The sequence below is a fragment of the Bombina bombina genome, chromosome 7, assembly GCF_027579735.1.
Source record: "Bombina bombina isolate aBomBom1 chromosome 7, aBomBom1.pri, whole genome shotgun sequence".
In the NCBI taxonomy this organism is placed as follows: domain Eukaryota; kingdom Metazoa; phylum Chordata; class Amphibia; order Anura; family Bombinatoridae; genus Bombina; species Bombina bombina.
Window position 1 is genome coordinate 640884863 of NC_069505.1, and position 20610 is coordinate 640905472.

The 20610-nt window shown below is 44.5% G+C and overlaps 1 protein-coding gene across 1 annotated transcript in view; it reads left to right on the top strand.

The window, feature by feature from the left end:
* Positions 1-20610, top strand: part of GIPR (gastric inhibitory polypeptide receptor) — a 218381-nt gene that overhangs the window by 184640 nt on the left and 13131 nt on the right. The window contains exon 12 of the mRNA XM_053689754.1: positions 11622-11663. Coding sequence (XP_053545729.1) covers positions 11622-11663 — 42 coding nt within the window. The remainder of the gene's footprint in view (positions 1-11621; positions 11664-20610) is intronic.

A 20610-nucleotide genomic window follows, 5' to 3' on the forward strand; every position in this document is an offset into this window, starting at 1 on the left:
TGTAACTATTAGAGGTCTATAGTGTGTATGTGACCATTAGAGGTGTATAGTGTATGTGACCATTAGAGGTGTATAGTGTGTATGTGACCATTAGAGGTGTATAGTGTGTATGTGACCATTAATAGTGATGTTGCAAACCTAAAAATTTGGGTTCGCGAACGTCGAACGCGAACTTCCGCAACTGTTCGCGAACGGGCGAACAGGGCGCACCGCCTTAGACTTCAATAGGCAGGCAAACTTTTTCTGGCCACAATAGTGATGGAAAAGTTGTTTCAAGGGGACTAACACCTGGACTGTGGTATGCCGGAGGGGGATCCATGGCAAAACTCCCACAGAAAATTACATAGTTGATGCAGAGTCTGGTTTTAATCCATAAAGGGCATAAATCACCTAACATTGCTAAATTGTTTGGAATAACGTGCTTTAAAACATCAGGTATGATGTTGTATCGATCAGGTAGTGTATGGGTTACGCCCGCTTCACAGTGACAGACCAAACTCCCTGTTTAAAGGGACAGCCTACACTAGCATTTTTATTGTTTTAAAAGATAGATAATCCCTTTATTACCCATTTCCCAGTTTTGCATAACTAACACATTTATAATAATATACTTTTAACCTCTGTGATTATCTTGTATCTAAGCCTCTGCAAACTGCCCCTTTTTTCAGTTCTTTTGACAGACTTGTAGTCTAGCCAATCAGTGCCTGCTCCCAGATAACTTCTCGTGCACGAGCACAGTGTTATCTATATGAAATATGTGAACTAACACCCTCTAGTTGTGAAAAACTGTTAAAATGCAATCTGAAAGAGGTGAGCTTCAAGGTCTAAGAAATTAGCATATGAACCTCCTAGGTTAAGCTTTCAACTAAGAATACCAAGAGAACAAAGCAAAATTGGTGATAAAAGTAAATTGGAAAATTGTTTAAAATGACATGCTCTATCTGAATCATGAAAGTTTATTTTGGCCTAGACTGTCCCTTTAACGCACCGCAAACAACCGCAAACAGTCCATTTGCACAACCGCAAAACTCCCCATTTGCACAAGGTTGGATACCAAGCTAGCCATGTCCCGTTCCTTGTCCTCACTGATGTCATTGAAGGTCTCTTCCTCCACCCAGCCACGTAGAACACCAAGGGTCCCCGAAAGGTGACAACAAGCCCCCTGGGACGCCTGCTGTGTTTGGTCTTCCACCTCCTCAAAGCCACCTTCCTCCTCTGACTACTCTTCTTCAGACTCCTCTCTCTGCCTTGCTTCTCTCTGTGTTATTATAAGGTGTGTTAAGTAGTACTATTCCTATCAGTTTAATCCCTGTTACGTCCCCTATCAGGGGACGTGTATATGGCATCGATTTTAGGAACCGGGAGATGGAAAAAGATGCTTGGTCGGTCCTCCTACTTCAAATTTGGGGCACTGCGCGTGCAATCTAATGTGCCACCAGATATGAGTGGTGTGTTAAGTAGGTCTATTCTTATCAATTTAATCCCTGTTACGTCCCCTATCAGGGGACGTGTATATGGCATCGATTTTAGGAACCGGGAGATGGAAAAAGATGCTTGGTCGGTCCTCCTACTTCAAATTTGGGGCACTGCGCGTGCAATCTAATTGGCCACCAGATATGAGTGGTGTGTTAAGTAGTTCTATTCTTATCAGTTTAATCCCTGTTACGTCCCCTATCAGGGGACGTGTATATGGCATCGATTTTAGGAACCGGGAGATGGAAAAAGATTCTTGGTCGGTCCTCCTACTTCAAATTTGGGGCACTGCGCGTGCAATCTAATGTGCCACCAGATATGAGTGATGTGTTAAGTAGTTCTATTCTTATCAGTTTAATCCCTGTTACGTCCCCTATCAGGGGACGTGTATATGGCATCGATTTTAGGAACCGGGAGATGGAAAAAGATTCTTGGTCGGTCCTCCTACTTTAAATTTGGGGCACTGCGCGTGCAATCTAATGTGCCACCAGATAGGAGTGGTGTGTTAAGTAGTACTATTCTTATCAGTTTAATCCCTGTTACGTCCCCTATCAGGGGACGTGTATATGGCATCGATTTTAGGAACCGGGAGATGGAAAAAGATTCTTGGTCGGTCCTCCTACTTCAAATTTGGGGCACTGCGAGTGCAATCTAATGTGCCACCAGATATGAGTGGTGTGTTAAGTAGTTCTATTCTTATCAGTTTAATCCCTGTTACGTCCCCTATCAGGGGACGTGTATATGGCATCGATTTTAGGAACCGGGAGATGGAAAAAGATTCTTGGTCGGTCCTCCTACTTCAAATTTGGGGCACTGCGCGTGCAATCTAATGTGCCACCAGATAGGAGTGGTGTGTTAAGTAGTTCTATTCTTATCAGTTTAATCCCTGTTACGTCCCCTATCAGGGGACGTGTATATGGCATCGATTTTAGGAACCGGGAGATGGAAAAAGATTCTTGGTCGGTCCTCCTACTTCAAATTTGGGGCACTGCGCGTGCAATCTAATGTGCCACCAGATAGGAGCTGTGACAGACCCTTCGGTCAGGACTGAAGGAGTTAACTGTGTTCAGCTTTAAGAAGCTAATTTCTAATGACAAGGTTACTAGCCTCAGCTATTGTGTACTGTCATTAAAGTTAGTGATAAACATTCCATTGTTCAATCACCTCCAGAGAGCAGACGCCTAGGTGATAAGAAAAGCCAAGTGTGTGTCTTGTGTTTATGTTGTTATCAGCTTGAGCAAGGTATTCTATTGTATCATGTCAAAGGGCGTGTTCCCTCCATCTAATGTACAACATTCTTTCAACCCCCCATCTGGGGTCTGACCTGCATAAATACTGGGCATATGGCCCTTAATAAAGTTCACTTTGTTTTACCTTGAATGTGGAGCCTGGTCTCATATTTGAGGGGAAATACTGGCTGGGTTGTGAGTTGCTGATCCCATATGCAGGACATTGTTCATCTGGTATTAACCATTGGTACCCTGTTGGTACCGTAACAATTGGTGGCAAGCAACGGAATGAACCTTATCGCCCAGAAGAGCAACTACACAAGCCAGTAACCTCAGGAAGAGGGGGATTATTACAATACTGACTAAGATGGAAGGAGTACCAGGGACTGAAGGAACCAATGGGCCCAGCATATCAGACAGAACCCCCGAAGAAGCAAGCTTTGATCGGGCGGTTAAAATAAGACTGGCACATTATGGCCCCAACCCATCTGCGGAAATTATCGACCGGGTCATAGCCGCTGTGGAGGCCAACCTACTTCGCCAAAGCAGCGCTGCAGCAGCCCAAGTCACAGCAACCCCAGTGGAAAAGGGAAAAGTAAATTTTGCAGCTTTTAAAAACTTCCTGGAAACAGAAGGAGAGATTGATGGGTACCTTGCGGATTTTGAGAGGCAATGTGCACTACACAAGGTACCCGCAGAGGACTGGGTCATGATATTATCCGGAAACTTATCCGGCCGGGCCAGTGAGGCTTTTCGGCCATTCCAGATGAGGAAGTCGGGGATTATAATACTGTAAAAGAGGCTCTGCTCTCCAGGTATGCGGTTACACCGGAGGCATGCCAGAGGCGGTTCAGAGACACTGTTAAATTAGCTGGAGAATCCTACCTTGAGTGGGCATGTAAGGTGCACCGCACAGCAGCTCACTGGATAGCGGGGTGCCAAGCCGTATCTGGGGAAGAGGTGCTGCAGCTATTCCTGTTGGAACATTGCTTTGACAAGTTATCAGCAGGAGTTAGAGAGTGGGTTCGGGACCGTAAACCCTCCACCCTGCATGAAGCTGCTCGCCTGGCAGATGAGTATACGGATGCCCGCAAACTGGACACTGCTACCACTAAGCCCCCTGCTAGAGTGGAGTACAGACCCCCAGTCACCCCAGCAGCTGCCAGTTACCAAACCCCGGCGCACCGCTATACCACACGGCCTCCGGCCACGAACTACCCTCAGAGAGCCCGGTTCAATTCGCGGGGCTACTCACAACCTATTCGGTGCTTTGGATGTAAGCAACTAGGGCACAAAAGACCAGAGTGTCCCCTAAACGCAGCGAACCAAGCGCAGTCCTGGAGAAGACCCGCTGGCGGAATCCCACGTAATCCTCAGCCTGCGGCCCGCTACGTAGAGGCGCAAGAATGCTGGGGCATCCTACATGAGGCAGACCTTGTGCAAGCTGCCCACCGGAATAACCGGCAACTGGTTAAAGTGAATGGGAAGGAGGTCAGTGGTCTACGGGATACTGGTGCTACCATGACCTTGCTTCAAAAGAACTTGGTGTCTGAGAAACAGCACACTGGAGACACTGTGGCTGTGAGGATAGCAGGGGGCACTGTGTTCCGCCTACCTGTTGCCAGGGTACATTTGGATTGGGGAGTGGGCGCTAGACCTGTGAATGTGGGGGTCAAGAAGGACTTACCTGCTGATGTTCTCCTTGGAAATGACTTGGCCCCCCTTGTTTCTGCCTATGCTCCCATGGGTCCCGCTGATGTTAACCCTGTGACTACCCGTGCCCAGATCTGTGCAGCAGAGACTGACCCACCTGCTGCTAAGCCCCAGGACGCTGAGCTCAGTAAATCTCTATCCGCTATTGATACGTGGAAGTCCCGTTACAATGCGCTGATGAAGGAGAAGAGCCACGTAGAGGATGAAATGGTCACGTTAAATAATCATGTAACAGTGCTAGCGGGAGAGAAGAGGAGTGCAGAGGAAAAAGCATGTTTAGAACAGGAATCTCTGCTAGACAAGCTGCACCGACAGACTGCAGAAAACACCAGCTTGAGAGTGGAACATGAAACATTAAAGACAAACTTAGTGACACTGGAGGAAAAACTGATGCTGGCTCATAGTGAGGTGCAGCAACTCAAGGGCACCCTATGTCAGTATGAAGGGATTGTGGATACCTATAAAGAGCAGGTACAAAAAACACGTAAAGAAGCAGATGAGATTTTGAAGGACTGTTTAGCCCTAGTCTGGGCACTGAAGAAGTTGAACCCTTATTTTTACGGGCAGGAATTCTCTCTCATAACGGGAATACAGATGGATTGTCCCGGCAAACTGACATGCCTACCACCTACTAGTCCGGTCATCCCCAGGTTGACCCGCCAAAGGGTCAAGCCGGGTCTGCCGGAGTGTTCCACAAGGGGGGAGCTATGTGACAGACCCTTCTGTCAGGACTGAAGGAGTTAACTGTGTTCAGCTTTAAGAAGCTAATTTCTAACGACAAGGTTACTAGCCTCAGCTATTGTGTACTGTCATTAAAGTTAGTGATAAACATTCCATTGTTCAATCACCTCCAGAGAGCAGACGCCTAGGTGATAAGAAAAGCCAAGTGTGTGTCTTGTGTTTAAGTTGTTATCAGCTTGAGCAAGGTATTCTATTGTATCATGTCAAAGGGCGTGTTCCCTCCATCTAATGTACAACATTCTTTCAACCCCCCATCTGGGGTCTGACCTGCATAAATACTGGGCATATGGCCCTTAATAAAGTTCACTTTGTTTTACCTTGAATGTGGAGCCTGGTCTCACATTTGAGGGGAAATACTGGCTGGGTTGTGAGTTGCTGATCCCATATGCAGGACATTGTTCATCTAGTATTAACCATTGGTACCCTGTTGGTACCATAACAGGAGCGGTGTGTTAAGTAGTACTATTCCTATCAGTTTAATCACTGTTATGTGCCTTTTTTTTGGTTTGGTTTTTGAAGCAACAGTGCAGCACCAGAGGCCAGAAAAATTAGGCATGTACACATTCCTGAAAAATTAGGTATTGTTGCAGCCGCTGCTGTAGCAGCGGCCAGAAAAATTGATGTTTGTTTCCCAGGCAGAAAGTGCCCTAAAACATTGCGGCTTGAACCCTAGTTGGTGGCGGATAAGTCACGCAAGTCATCCGGCATTCAGAGATAAAATACAGCCCAAGGCAGCTCATCTCATCAGGCCTTTTTTAGTTGAATGTATCGCCCACTGTCAGTCCCTTCAGGATCCATCCCTCATTCATCTTAATAAAGGTGAGGTAATCTAGACTTTTTTGACCTAGGCGACTTCTCTTCTAAGTGACAATACCTCCTGCTGCACTGAAGGTCCTTTCTGACAGGACACTTGAAGCGGGGCAGGCCAGAAGTTCTATCGCAAATTGGGATAGCTCAGGCCACAGGTCAAGCCTGCACACCCAGTAGTCAAGGGGTTCATCGCTCCTCAGAGTGTCGAGATCTGCAGTTAAGGCGAGGTAGTCTGCTACCTGTCGGTCGAGTCGTTCTCTGAGGGTGGACCCCGAAGGGCTGTGGCGATGCGTAGGACTTAAAAAGCTCTGCATGTCCTCCATCAACAACACGTCTGTAAAGCATCCTGTCCTTGCCGGCGTGGTCGTGGGAGGAGGAGGATTACTTTCACCTCTTCCCCTGTTAGATTCCCGTTGTGCTGTGACATCACCCTTATACGCTGTGTAAAGCATACTTTTTAATTTATTTTTGAACTGCTGCATCCTTTCTGACTTGCGTTAAATCGGTAACATTTCAGGCACTTTATGCTTATACCGGGGGTCTAGTAGCATGGACACCCAGTACAGGTCGTTCTCCTTCAGCTTTTTTATACGAGGGTCCCTCAACAGGCACGACAGCATGAAAGACCCCATTTGCACAAGGTTGCATGCCGAGCTACTCATGTCCCGTTCCTTATCCTCAGTGATCCCACTGAAGGTATCTTCTTCCCCCCAGCCACGTACAACACTACGGGTACCAGATAGGTGACAACGAGCACCCTGGGATGCCTGTTGTGGTTGGTCTTCCTCCTCCTCCTCAAAGCCACATTCCTCCTCTGACTCCTCTTCCTCACAATCCTCTTCCAGCATTGCCGCAGGTCCAGCAAGCGATGCTGATAAGGCTGTTTCTGGTGGTGATGGTGACCACAACTCTTCCTCTTCCTCTTCACGCTCATCTACGGCCTGATCCAGCACTCTTCGCAGGGCACGCTCCAGGAAGAAAACAAATGGTATGATGTCGCTGATGGTGCCTTCGGTGCGACTGACTAGGTTTGTCACCTCCTCAAAAGGATGCATGAGCCTACAGGCATTGAGCATGAGCGTCCAGTAACGTGGCAAAAAAAATCCCAGCTCCGCAGAGGCTGTCCTAGCACCCCGTTCATACAAATAGTCGTTAACGGCTTTTTCTTGTTGGATCAGGTGGTCGAACATTAGGAGTGTTGAATTCCAACGTGTCGGGCTGTCGCAAATCAAGCGCCTCACTGGCATGTTGTTTCGCCGCTGGATATCTGAAAAGTGCGCCATGGCCATGTAGGAACGCCTGAAATGGCCACACACCTTCCTGGCCTGCTTCAGGACGTCCTGTAAGCCTGGGTACTTATGCACAAAGCGTTGTACGATCAGATTACACACATGTGCCATGCACGGCACATGTGTCAACTTGCCCAAATTCAATGCCGCCACCAAATTTCTTCCATTGTCACTAACCACTTTGCCGATCTCCAGTTGGTGCGGAGTCAGCCACTGATCCACCTGTGCGTTCAGGGCGGACAGGAGTGCTGGTCCGGTGTGACTCTCTGCTTTCAGGCAAGTCAACCCCAAGACGGCGTGACACTGCCATATCCGGGATGTGGAATAGTACCTGGGGAGCTGGGGGGGGTGCCGTTGATGTGGAGCAAGATGCAGCAGCAGAAGAGGACTCAGCCGAGGAGGTTATGGAAGAGGATGGAGTAGGAGGAGTAGAGGAGGTGGCAGCAGGCCTGCCTGCAAGTCGTGGCGGTGTCACCAACTCCTCTGCAGAGCCATGCATTCCATGCTTGGCAGCCGTCAGCAGGTTTACCCAATGCGCAGTGTAGGTGATTATACCTGCCCTGACCATGCTTTGCAGACCAGGTATCAGTGGTCATATGGACCCTTGCCCCAACACTGTGTGCCAGACATGCCATTACTTCCTTTTGCACAATCGAGTATAGGTTGGGGATTGCCTTTTGTGCAAAGAAATTTCGGCCGGGTACCTGCTACTGCGGTGTCCCAATCGCTACAAATTTTTGGAATGCCTCAGACTCCACCAGCTTGTATGGTAAAAGCTGGCGGGCTAAGAGTTCAGTCAAGCCAGCTGTCAGATGCCGGGCAAGGGGGTGACTTTGTGACATTGGCTTCTAACGCTCAAACATGTCCTTGACAGACACCTGACTGTGGGAAGATGAACAGGAACTGCTCAAGGCGAGACACGGAGTGGCGGATGGTTGAGAGGGGACAAGGAGGACAGCAGTGGTTGACATGGCTGAAGATGCTGGACCAGGAGGAGGATGGCGGCTTTGAGTTTGTGTGCTGCTTGTACTCATGTGTTGATCCCATAGTCATTTGTGATGTGCGATCATGTGCCTTTGCAAAGCAGTTGTACCTAGGTGGGTGTTGGACTTCCCACGACTCAGTTTCTTTTGGCACAGGTTGCAAATGGCATCACTGTTGTCAGAGGCAGACCCACAAATAAAATGCCACACTGCTGGGCTCTGCAATGACAGCATTCTGGTGGTGGCAACAGCATGCGTTGATTGGCGTGCTGTCTGGCTGACCCCGGGTGCCGATGCATGCTGTCTGACTGTGCCACTAGCTCCTTGCGACAACCTCCCCCTCCTTCCAACTCGTCTCCTCCTCCTCTCTGTCTCCCCATCTGAACTTTCCCCCTCTTCTTCTTCTCTTCTAGCGGGCATCCACGTGACATCCACGGACGCATCGTCATCATCAACCGCTTCACTTGTATCTGACAACTCAACAAAGGAAGCAGCAGCGGGTACAACATCATCATCATCACACCGTACGTCCATGTGTGTAATGCTGCCTGACTGAGACATATCCCTGTTATCTACATCCTCTGGCAATAATGGTTGCGCATCACTATCACTCATTTCTTCCAACTGATGTGTAAATAACTCCTCTGACAGATCAAGTGAAGCGGCTGTGGTGCTAGTGTTGGTGGTGGCGGCAGGCGGGCGAGTGGTAACTTGAGTGGTGACCGAAGCTAAGCTGGAGGAGGATGGTGCGTCAAGGTTCTGAGCGGAAGCTGTAGAAGATTTGGTGTCCTGTGCTAGCCAGTCAACTATGTCCTCAGAGTCAGAAATGTTCGAGTTCGGGGTACGTGGCCTCTGAACACTGGGCATTATTCTAGGGCCAAAGGGAATCACAGCACCACGACCACGACGGCCCCTGCGGGGTGGCCTGCCTCTGCCTGTCATTTTTTTTTTCGATTAGTGGTACTATGCGTGCAAGCTACTGTGACAACAGATATGAGTGGCACTGTGCACTGGCAGAAGTTGGCAGAGTAGACGCTGTAGGCCTGACACACACGCTTGCAGACAACTAACTGCTATTCAATCTATTACAGTCAAAATTGTATTTTTTTTTTTTTAAATGTACACTACTGTTACACCAGATATGAGTGGTGGCACTGGGGTGACACTGTGCCCTGGCAGGCACTGAAAGGCACACGTGTGAAGGAAACTGACTGCTATTATTTAACACAGTCAAAAAAGTGTTTTTTTTTAAAATCTACACTACTGTTACACCAGATATGAGTTGCACTGGGGTGACACTGTGCCCTGGCAGGCAGGCACTGAAACGCACACGTGTGAAGGAAACTGACTGCTATTATTTAACACAGTCAAAAAAGTGTTGTTGTTTTTTAAATCTACACTACTGTTACACCAGATATGAGTTGCACTGGGGTGACACTGTGCCCTGGCAGGCACGCACTGAAACGCACACGTGTGAAGGAAACTGACTGCTATTATTTAACACAGTCAAAAAAGAGTTTTTTTTTTTTTAAATCTACACTACTGTTACACCAGATATGAGTGGTGGCACTGGGCAAGCGGGCACAGTATACTCTTTGAGCCTGACACACACGCTGGCAGGCAGGCAGGCAGGCAACTGCAACTAGATTACACAGGGAAAAAAAAAAAAAAGCAGCCATAAAAATGGCTTTTTGGGGTGCTGTCCTTACAGCAGAGATCAGATGAGTTCTTCAGGACTGTAGTGGACACTGAATACACTAGCCTAGCTATCGATTTCCCTATTAATCAGCAGCAGCTACACTGTCCCTCCTCTCCCTAAGAATTCAGCTTCTGAATGAATCTAAAATGGATGCTGTCCAGGAGGTAGGTGGGTCAGGGAGGGAGGGTCTGCTGCTGATTGGCTGGAATGTGCCTGCTGACTGTGAGGTACAGGGTCAAAGTATTACTCAATGATGATGAATAGGGGGCGGATCGAACATCGCATATGTTCGCCCGCCGTGGCGAACGCGAACATGCTATGTTCGCTGGGAACTATTCGCCGGTGAACTATTCGCGACATCACTAACCATTAGAAGTTTATAGTGTGTATGTAACCATTAGAGGTGTATAGTGTGTATGTGACCATTAGAGGTGTATAGCGTGTGATCATTAGAGGTGTATAGTGTGTATGTAACCATTAGAGGTGTTTAGTGTGTATGTGACCATTAGAGGTGTATAATGTGTATGTAACCATTAGAGGTGTATAGTGTGTATGTGACCATTAGAGGTGTTTAGTGTGTATGTGACCATTAGAGGTTTATAGTGTGTATGTGACCATTAGAGGTGTATAGTGTATTTGACCATTAGAGGTGTATAGTGTCTATGTGACCATTAGAGGTTCATAGTGTGTATGTGACCATTAGAGGTGTTTAGTGTGTGATCATTAGAGGTGTATAGTGTGTGTTACCATTAGAGGTGTATAGTGTGTATGTAACCATTAGAGGTGTATAGTGTGTATGTAACCATTAGAGGTGTATAGTGTGTATGTAACCATTAGAGGTGTATAGTGTGTATGAAACCATTAGAGGTGTATAGTGTGTATGTAACCATTAGAGGTGTATAGTGTGTATGTGACTATTAGAGGTTTATAGTGTGTATGTAACCATTAGAGGTTTATAGTGTGTATGTGACCATTATAGGTTTATAGTGTGTATGTAACCATTAGAGGTGTTTAGTGTGTATGTGACCATTAGAGGTGTTTAGTGTGTATGTGACCATTAGTTCTTTATAGTGTGTATGTAACCATTAGAGGTGTTTAGTGTGTATGTAACCATTAGAGGTGTATAGTGTGTATGTGACCATTAGAGGTTTATAGTATGTATGTAACCATTAGAGGTTTATAGTGTGTATGTGACCATTAGAGGTTTATAGTGTGTATGTAACCATTAGAGGTGTTTAGTGTGTATGTGACCATTAGAGGTGTTTAGTGTGTATGTGACCATTAGATCTTTATAGTGTGTATGTAACCATTAGAGGTGTATAGTGTGTATGTGACCATTAGAGGTGACCATAAGAGGTGTTTAGTGTGTATGTGACCATTAGAGGTGTATAGTGTGTATGTGACCATTAGAGGTGACCATAAGAGGTGTTTAGTGTGTATGTGACCATTAGAGGTGACATTAGAGGTGTATAGTGTGTATGTAACCATTAGAGGTGACCATTAGAGGTGTTTAGTGTGTATGTAACCATTAGAGGTGACCATTAGAGGTGTATAGTGTGTATGTGACCATTAGAGGTGTATAATGGGTGACTAATAAAGGTATACACCGTCAGACACACCTAGAAGACTATACACCACCTGAAACCGCAGTTTGACCCTAACACTGAGCTCTATCCTTCTCAAGGGGCTGTTGGTCTCGGTGCTGTACTGCTTCTGTAACAAGGAGGTAAGTGTTTGTAGCTGCATCTTATTAACCCCATAAAGTACCCAGAGAAGCAAAGTAAGAGCACAATCTACAATACAAAGCATTTTCCTGTTGATCCAAAGAAATACCCCTGCAACAGGCTACTACACAATAATTACTTCATTAAATAAAGGTGCTTACTTATATCTTCAGCTTCCATTATTAAACACAATGGCTTAGATTACAAGTGGAGCACAGAAATATTAGTGCTATCGATAGGGTCAGTCTGAAAACAACCAGCGCCCCCTGGCAAAAATTATTTGCCTGCTGCTGTGCTTGTCTAGTTATAAATAATCAGAAATAATGACATTATTATCTCCTGTATTTATATCTGAACTAATGACTTCACTATCTTCTGTCTTTATGATGATAATACCTCATTATATGCACCTTATCCTACTGTATTTCCCTGCTGCATTGCTTGTCTGCTTATAAATCATCTGAAATAATAACTTTATTATCTTCTGTCTTTATGATGATAATACCTCATTATATGCACCTTATCCTACTGTATTTCCCTGCTGCATTGCTTGTCTACTTATAAATAATCAGAAATAATGACATTATTATCTCCTGTATTTATGATGATAATACCTCATTATATGCACTTTATCCTACTTTATTTCCCTGCTGCATTCCTTGTCTACTTATAAATAATCTGAACTAATGACTTCACTATCTCCTGTCTTTATGATGATAATACCTCATTATATGCACCTTATCGTACTGTATTTCCCTGCTGCATTGCTTGTCTGCTTATAAATAATCTGAACTAATGACTTCACTATCTCCTGTATTTATGATGATAATACCTCATTATATGCACCTTATCCTACTGTATTTCCCTGCTGCATTACTTGTCTACTAATAAATCATCTGAACTAATGACTTCACTATCTCCTGTCTTTATGATGATAATACCTCATTATATGCACCTTATCGTACTGTATTTCCCTGCTGCATTGCTTGTCTACTAATAAATAATCTGAACTAATGACTTCACTATCTCCTGTCTTTATGATGATAATACCTCATTATATGCACCTTATCGTACTGTATTTCCCTGCTGCATTGCTTGTCTGCTTATAAATAATCTGAACTAATGACTTCACTATCTCCTGTCTTTATGATGATAATACCTCATTATATGCACCTTATCGTACTGTATTTCCCTGCTGCATTGCTTGTCTGCTTATAAATAATCTGAACTAATGACTTCACTATCTCCTGTCTTTATGATGATAATACCTCATTATATGCACCTTATCCTACTGTATTTCCCTGCTGCATTGCTTGTCTACTTATAAATAATCAGAAATAATGACATTATTATCTCCTGTATTTATGATGATAATACCTCATTATATGCACCTTATCCTACTGTATTTCCCTGCTGCATTGCTTGTCTGCTTATAAATAATCTGAACTAATGACTTCACTATCTTCTGTCTTTATGATGATAATACCTCATTATATGCACCTTATCCTACTGTATTTCCCTGCTGCATTGCTTGTCTGCTTATAAATCATCTGAAATAATGACATTATTATCTTCTGTCTTTATGATGATAATACCTCATTATATACACTTTATCCTACTGTATTTCCCTGCTGCATTGCTTGTCTACTTATAAATCATCTGAACTAATGACTTCACTATCTCCTGTCTTTATGATTATAATACCTCATTATATGCACTTTATCCTACTGTAGTTCCCTGCTGCATTGCTTGTCTACTTATAAATCATCTGAACTAATGACTTCACTATCGTCTGTCTTTATGATGATAATACCTCATTATATGCACCTTATCCTACTGTATTTGCCTGCTGCATTGCTTGTCTACTTATAAATCATCTGAACTAATGACATTATTATCTCCTGTCTTTATGATGATAATACCTCATTATATGCACCTTATCCTACTGTATTTCCCTGCTGCATTGCTTGTCTGCTTATAAATCATCTGAAATAATGACTTCACTATCTCCTGTATTTATGATGATAATACCTCATTATATGCACTTTATCCTACTGTATTTCCCTGCTGCATTGCTTGTCTGCTTATAAATTATCTGAACTAATGACTTCACTATCTCCTGTATTTATGATGATAATACCTTATTATATGCACCTTATCCTAATGTTTTTCCCTGCTGCATTGCTTGTCTGCTTATAAATAATCTGAACTAATGACATTATTATCTCCTGTCTTTATGATGATAATACCTCATTATATACACTTTATCCTACTGTATTTCCCTGCTGCATTGCTTGTCTAATTATAAATAATCTGAAATAATAACTTTATTATCTCCTGTCTTTATGATGATAATACCTCATTATATGCACCTTATCCTACTGTATTTCCCTGCTGCTGTGCTTGTCTACTTATAAATAATCTGAAATAATAACTTTATTATCTCCTGTCTTTATGATGATAATACCTCATTATATGCACCTTATCCTACTGTATTTCCCTGCTGCATTGCTTGTCTACTTATAAATCATATGAAATAGTCACTTTATTATCTCCTGTCGTTATGATGATAATACCTCATTATATGCACCTTATCCTACTGTATTTCCCTGCTGCATTGCTTGTCTGCTTATAAATCATCTGAACTAATGACTTTATTATCTCCTGTCTTTATGATGATAATACCTCATTATATGCACCTTATCCTACTGTATTTCCCTGCTGCATTGCTTGTCTACTAATAAATCATCTGAAATAATGACTTTATTATCTCCTGTCTTTATGATGATAATACCTCATTATATGCACTTTATCCTACTGTATTTCCCTGCTGCATTGCTTGTCTGCTTATAAATCATCTGAAATAATGACTTCACTATCTCCTGTCTTTATGATGATAATACCTCATTATATGCACTTTATCCTACTGTATTTCCCTGCTGCATTGCTTGTCTGCTTATAAATAATCTGAACTAATGACTTCACTATCTCCTGTCTTTATGATGATAATACCTCATTATATGCACTTTATCCTACTGTATTTCCCTGCTGCATTGCTTGTCTGCTTATAAATAATCTGAACTAATGACTTTATTATCTCCTGTCTTTATGATGATAATACCTCATTATATGCACCTTATCCTACTGTATTTCCCTGCTGCATTGCTTGTCTGCATATAAATCATCTGAACTAATGACTTCACTCTCTCCTGTCTTTATGATGATAATACCTCATTATATGCACATTATCTTACTGTATTTCCCTGCTGCATTGCATGTCTACTTATAAATCATCTGAAATAATGACTTCATTATCTCCTATCTTTATGATGATAATACCTCACTATTATTATTATTATTATCGGTTATTTGTAGAGCGCCAACAGATTCTGCAGCGCTATAAACAAATGCGGAGTACAACAAAATAATTATATGGATCAAATGGGTAGAGGGCCCTGCCAAGAGTTGCACTGTTGTAGTCAGCTCTTAAGAAGGTGATCTACAAACAGCTGGACTCTTAGGCTTACATGTTAAGGGGGTTCAGGGGATAGCAATGGAGGAGAGGAACTGGTATAAAGAAAGGTTAGCGTAGGTTGTATGCATCCCTGAAAAGTAGAGTCTTTAGGGAGTGCTTGAAGCTTTCAAAACTCGGGGAGAGTCTTGTGGAGTGAGGCAGAGAGTTCCACAAGATGGGATCCAGTCTGGAGAAGTCCTGTAAACAGGAGTGTGATGAGGTAACAAGAGAGGAGGAGAGGAGGAGGTCATGAGCAGAGCGAAGGGGACGGGAGGGAGAGTATCTGGAGACAAGGTCTGAGATATAGGGGGGAGCAGTGCAGTTGATGGCTTTGTATGTCAGAGTGAGAATTTTGTGTTTGATCCTAGTGGCAAGAGGAAGCCAGTGAAGGGATTGGCAGAGAGGTGCAGCAGATGAAGAGCGACGTGTAAGGAAGATGAGCCTGGCAGAGGCATTCATTATGTATTGTAAAGGAGCTAGGCAACAGGTGGGGAGATCAGAGAGGACAGAGTTGCAGTAATCGAGGTGGGAAAGGATGAGAGAGTGGATTAAAATTTTAGTTGTGTCTTGTGTAAGGAAGTGTCTAATTTTAGAGATGTTTTTAAGGTGGAAGCGGCAGGTTTTAGCCAAGGACTGAATGTGAGGAGTGAAAGTAAGATCTGAGTTAAATGTGACCCCGAGACATCGGGCATGTGGGGTAGGGGTAATGATGGAGTTGTTGACAGTTATAGAGAGATTGGGAGTGTAGATTTTGGAAGAAGGGGGGGGGAAATAAGAAACTCAGTTTTGGAGAGATTTAGCTTGAGGTAGTGAGAGGACATCCAGGAAGAGATGTGAGAAAGACAGTTAGTGACATGGGTTAGCAAGAAAGGAGATAGGTCTGGTTCAGATAAGTAGATGTGAGTGTTGTTGGCATACAAATGATATTGGAAACCGTGGGACTTTATTAGGGAACCTAGTGATGATGTGTAGATTGAGAAGAAAAGGGGACCTAGGACAGAGCCTTGCGGTACTCTGACAGAAAGTGTGTCAGGGTGCCAGGAATCAGATTGAGACGAGAAGTGCTAAATTAATCACACCTTTATTAATAGCAAAAAATAATAAAAGTCCACAAGTCAACTAACAAGCCAGGAATCAAAACCAGAGCTGGTAGTCAGACGAGCCGAGTCAGAAGCCAAAACGAATAGTCAGACGAGCCGAGTCAGGAGCAAAAGCGAGTAGTCAGACGAGCCGGAATCAGGAACAAGGACAACAGCAGAGTCAGGAACAAGCCAGGGATCAGGAACCAGGAGGGACGTCAGACAGCCAGCTAATATACAGGAGCTCTCACAAACAGGTCTGAGACAATGCAAGGGCAAAGCATACTGAACAGAGGTCCTTTAAATAATAAGTGATGACATCACAATTCTGAGACTGCATCCTGTCTCACACGGATGATGTACACTAGTCTGGCCATAAAAGGAAGTGCAGGAAATGAGCAGCATCACACAGTATGCACCAGAGTCAGCAAGAGAGGTGAGTAAAATGGCTGCCAGCAGCACATGGCAAACAAAGCAGGGAAAAAACCCTGACAGTACCCTCCCCTCAACGACCCCTCCCCCGCGGGAGGACAAAAGGCTTATTGGGGAAACGGGCATGGAAGGCACGGAGGAGGGCAGGAGCATGAACATCAGAGGAGGGAACCCATGAATGCTCCTCCGGACTGTAGCCCCTCCAGTGAACCAAATACTGTAGGCGGCCCCTGGACATACAAGAGTCAATAATGCTGCTGACCTCATACTCCTCATGGTTGTCAACAAAGATAGGACGGGACGAGGCAACACAGTGGTAAACCGATTACAAACCAATGGTTTCAAGAGGGAGACATGAAAAACATTGGAGATGCGCATTGCAGGAGGAAGGTCAAGAGCGTAGGCCACAGGATTGACCCACCGGAGTATTCGAAAAGGACCAACATAACGGGGAGCCAGTTTATTGGGAGGCGCACGAAGGTTCAAGTTGCGGGAGGACAGCCAAACTCTCTCACCAACCTGGTAGGAAGGCGCGGGCAGACGCCTACGATCAGCCTGGAACTTTTGGTGCTGCATAGAACGATGAAGGCAATCCTGAATCTGCACCCACGTGGAACGGAGTTGCCGGAGATGCTCCTCCAAAGCCGGAATACCCTGAGACATGAATGAATCTGGCAATAAGGATGGTTGAAACCCATAATTCGCCATGAACGGGAATAACTTGGAGGAAGCATTAATAGCACTATTACGAGCAAACTCTGCCCAAGGTAACAGTTCAGACCAATTATTGTGGTGACCTGACATAGCAATGGAGGAACTGTTTAAGAGCTTGATTAGACCGTTCCGCAGCCCCATTGGATTGAGGGTGATATGCCGAGGAGAAGGAAAGCTGTATCCTCATTTGAGCACAAAAGGAATGCCAAAATCTGGAGACAAAATTAACCAAGCTAGGGGGTGCTCTCTACTACATAAATGAATATATGACCATCTAAAAGTAAAAAAAAAAACACAAAATAAATTAAAACAAAATAAATAACATATAACAATCACAAATGCATTAGATCAATCACAAATGCATAAAAAGTAATATAAAATTTTGCAACTACAGTACAAGTCCAATATATGAGAGGACAGGTCAGAGATATTCTTATCTCACAAAACGGTTAGTCCATAATTTCCAGATACAGGGCTGCTCTCCTTCTTGCAGATCACTCTCGATCAGGCTCTAGACATGGATACAAAAGACAAAGGGGCGCCTTATGTGTAGATCAGAGATGTAACAAATCCCACACTGAATAAAAAGCCAAATGGATACTCACATTTAGCGGAAGCACCCTTGTGTGCTTGTGGTAGCAGGCTAATATCTCAGGGTGTATCAGCTAACCCAGCCAGCAGGTAACACTCAGGAACACCAGATGCCGTACCCAGATGGAGTACTGTATGCAGTTCGCCCCAAAGAGTGATAGGGATAAAAGTAAGGCGCTAACACTTGGCTTATGTAAAACACAAGGTTTATTAAAACTCACATAAAAACAAAAGCTTCAAGTGATAGGAGGACATAGACATGTAGCCCCCCTAATGCTACATGTCTACGCCCTCCTATCACTTGAAGCTTTTGTTTTTATGTGAGTTTTAATAAACCTTGTGTTTTACATAAGCCAAGTGTTAGCCTATTACTTTTATCCCTATCGGTCTTTGGGGCGAACTGCATTCAGTACTCCATCTGGGTACTGCATCTGGTGTTCCTGAGTGTTACCACGCAACATCAGAACGAAGACCTGGCCACCAGAATTGTCGAGTGACAGACCAAATGATTTGGTTCTTGCCTGGGTGACCTGCGGCTTTAGGATAGTGGTAAGTGTGCAAAAGTTTAGTTAGAAGATTCTCAGGAACAAAACACTTACCACTAGGTTTCTCAGGAGGTGCATTGGTTTGTGCAGCAAGGATCTCCTCCCCCAAGGGAGAAGTCAAATTAGTACGTAAGGTAGCCAAAATATGGTCAGGAGGTATAACTGGAGTAGGTACAAACTCCTCCTTGGACAGAGGCTAAAATTGTCGAGAGAGGGAATCAGCCCTAACATTCTTACTACCAGGCAGGTAGGAGACCACATAATTAAACAGAGACATAAATAGCGCCCATCTGGCCTGTCGGGGTGACAAACATTTTGCTTCAGATAGATAAGTTAAATTCTTGTGGTCAGTAAGAATGAGCACTGGCACGCTAGTACCCTCGAGAAGATGCCTTCGTTCCTTGAGTGCCAAAATTATGGCCAGTAATTCCCTGTCGCCAATTTCATAATTGCACTCCGCTGGAGACAATCTCTAAGAGAAGAAACCACACGGATGCAAGGAACCGTCAGGCATAGGACGTTTAGACAAGAGGGCACCTACTCCAGTCTCAGATGCATCGGGTAGGACAGGTTTAGGATGAGCCAGAACTGGAGCGGCAGCAAAGGCAGTCTTAAGAATATCAAAGACCTTAATGGCAGTAGGTGAACAATGGTGTGGATCATTCTCTTTACGGGTCATGTCTGTGATAGGTTTGACCAAGGAAGAAAAGTTTTTAATAAACTTTCTACAGTATTTTTCGAACCCCAAAAAACGTTGAATAGACCGAAGACCAACTGGGCGAGGCCACTGCAGAACTGCAGATAACTTATCAGGATCCATGGAGAACCCTGCAACGGAGATAACATAACCTAGGAAGATTACTTGAGTCTGATGGAACTCACATTTCTCGAGTTTACAAAACAGGCCGTTCTCACGTAGTCTCTGAAGAACCTGTGTAACATCAGAACGATGAGCCTCAAGTGTGGGTGAGTGTATGAGGATGTCGTCTAAGTACACCACAGCACACTGTTGCAACATATCTCATAGGACATCATTAATAAATTCCTGGAAAACAGCAGGTGCATTACATAGGCCAAAGGGCATAACAAGATACTCATAATACCTGCTCCTGGTGTTAAATGCTGTTTTCCATTTGTGGCCCTCCTTGATCCTAACAAGATTGTACGCTCCTTTCAAATCAAGTTTAGTAAAGACAGTAGCTCCCTTGAGGTGGTCAAAGAGTTCTGTAATGAGCGGAATAGGGTAAGCATTCTTAATGGTAAGACGATTAAGACCCCTATAATCGATGCATGGTCTTAACTCGCCACCCTTTTTCTTCACAAAGAAGAAGCCAGTCCCTGCAGGAGAGCAGGATTTGCAGTTGACACATTTGCACAATTCTCCGCAACAGACAGAGGGTAAACCCGGCCCCGAGGAGGAATGGCTCTGGGTTGCAGGTCTATGGCACAATCGTAAGACCGGTGAGGAGGCAACATACCGGCACGCACCTTGTCAAAAACGTCTAGGAACTCTCGGTACTCCTCTTGCAATTGAGATACCAAAGAAGTGCACAAGACTTTAACTGGTTTCCGAAGACAAGTGGAAATACATTGCGGAGACCACGACAAAATTTTGGACCTGCGCCAGTCGAGCTGCGATTGTGCTTTTGGAGCCAGGGATAACCCAGAACAACCGGAAAATGCAGAGAGTTTCAAAATGGAGAGCCCCAACAGCCATGGATAACGGAGCAGTTTCGTGAGTAACAAGTGCGGACTGAAGGGGCCTGCCATCAGTGGCCTCAATAGCAAGCGGAACGGACCGAGGCAAAACAGGAATGAAGTGCTTTGATACAAAAGCACTGTCAATGAAATAGCCCGCAGCACTGGAGTCAACAAGAGCCTGGGTGACTATGGAGGAGTCCACCCAGGAAAGGGCAACCGTGACCAAAGGTTTCTCCTTTAGCGGTTCTGGGGACGAGGATAAATCACCCAAGGTCTGCCCCCGACAGGACCTTAGGTGTGAGGGTTTCCTGGCTGTGTAGGACAAGACTTCAAAAGGTGGCCCTGTAACCCACAATAGAGGCAGAGCCCCTCC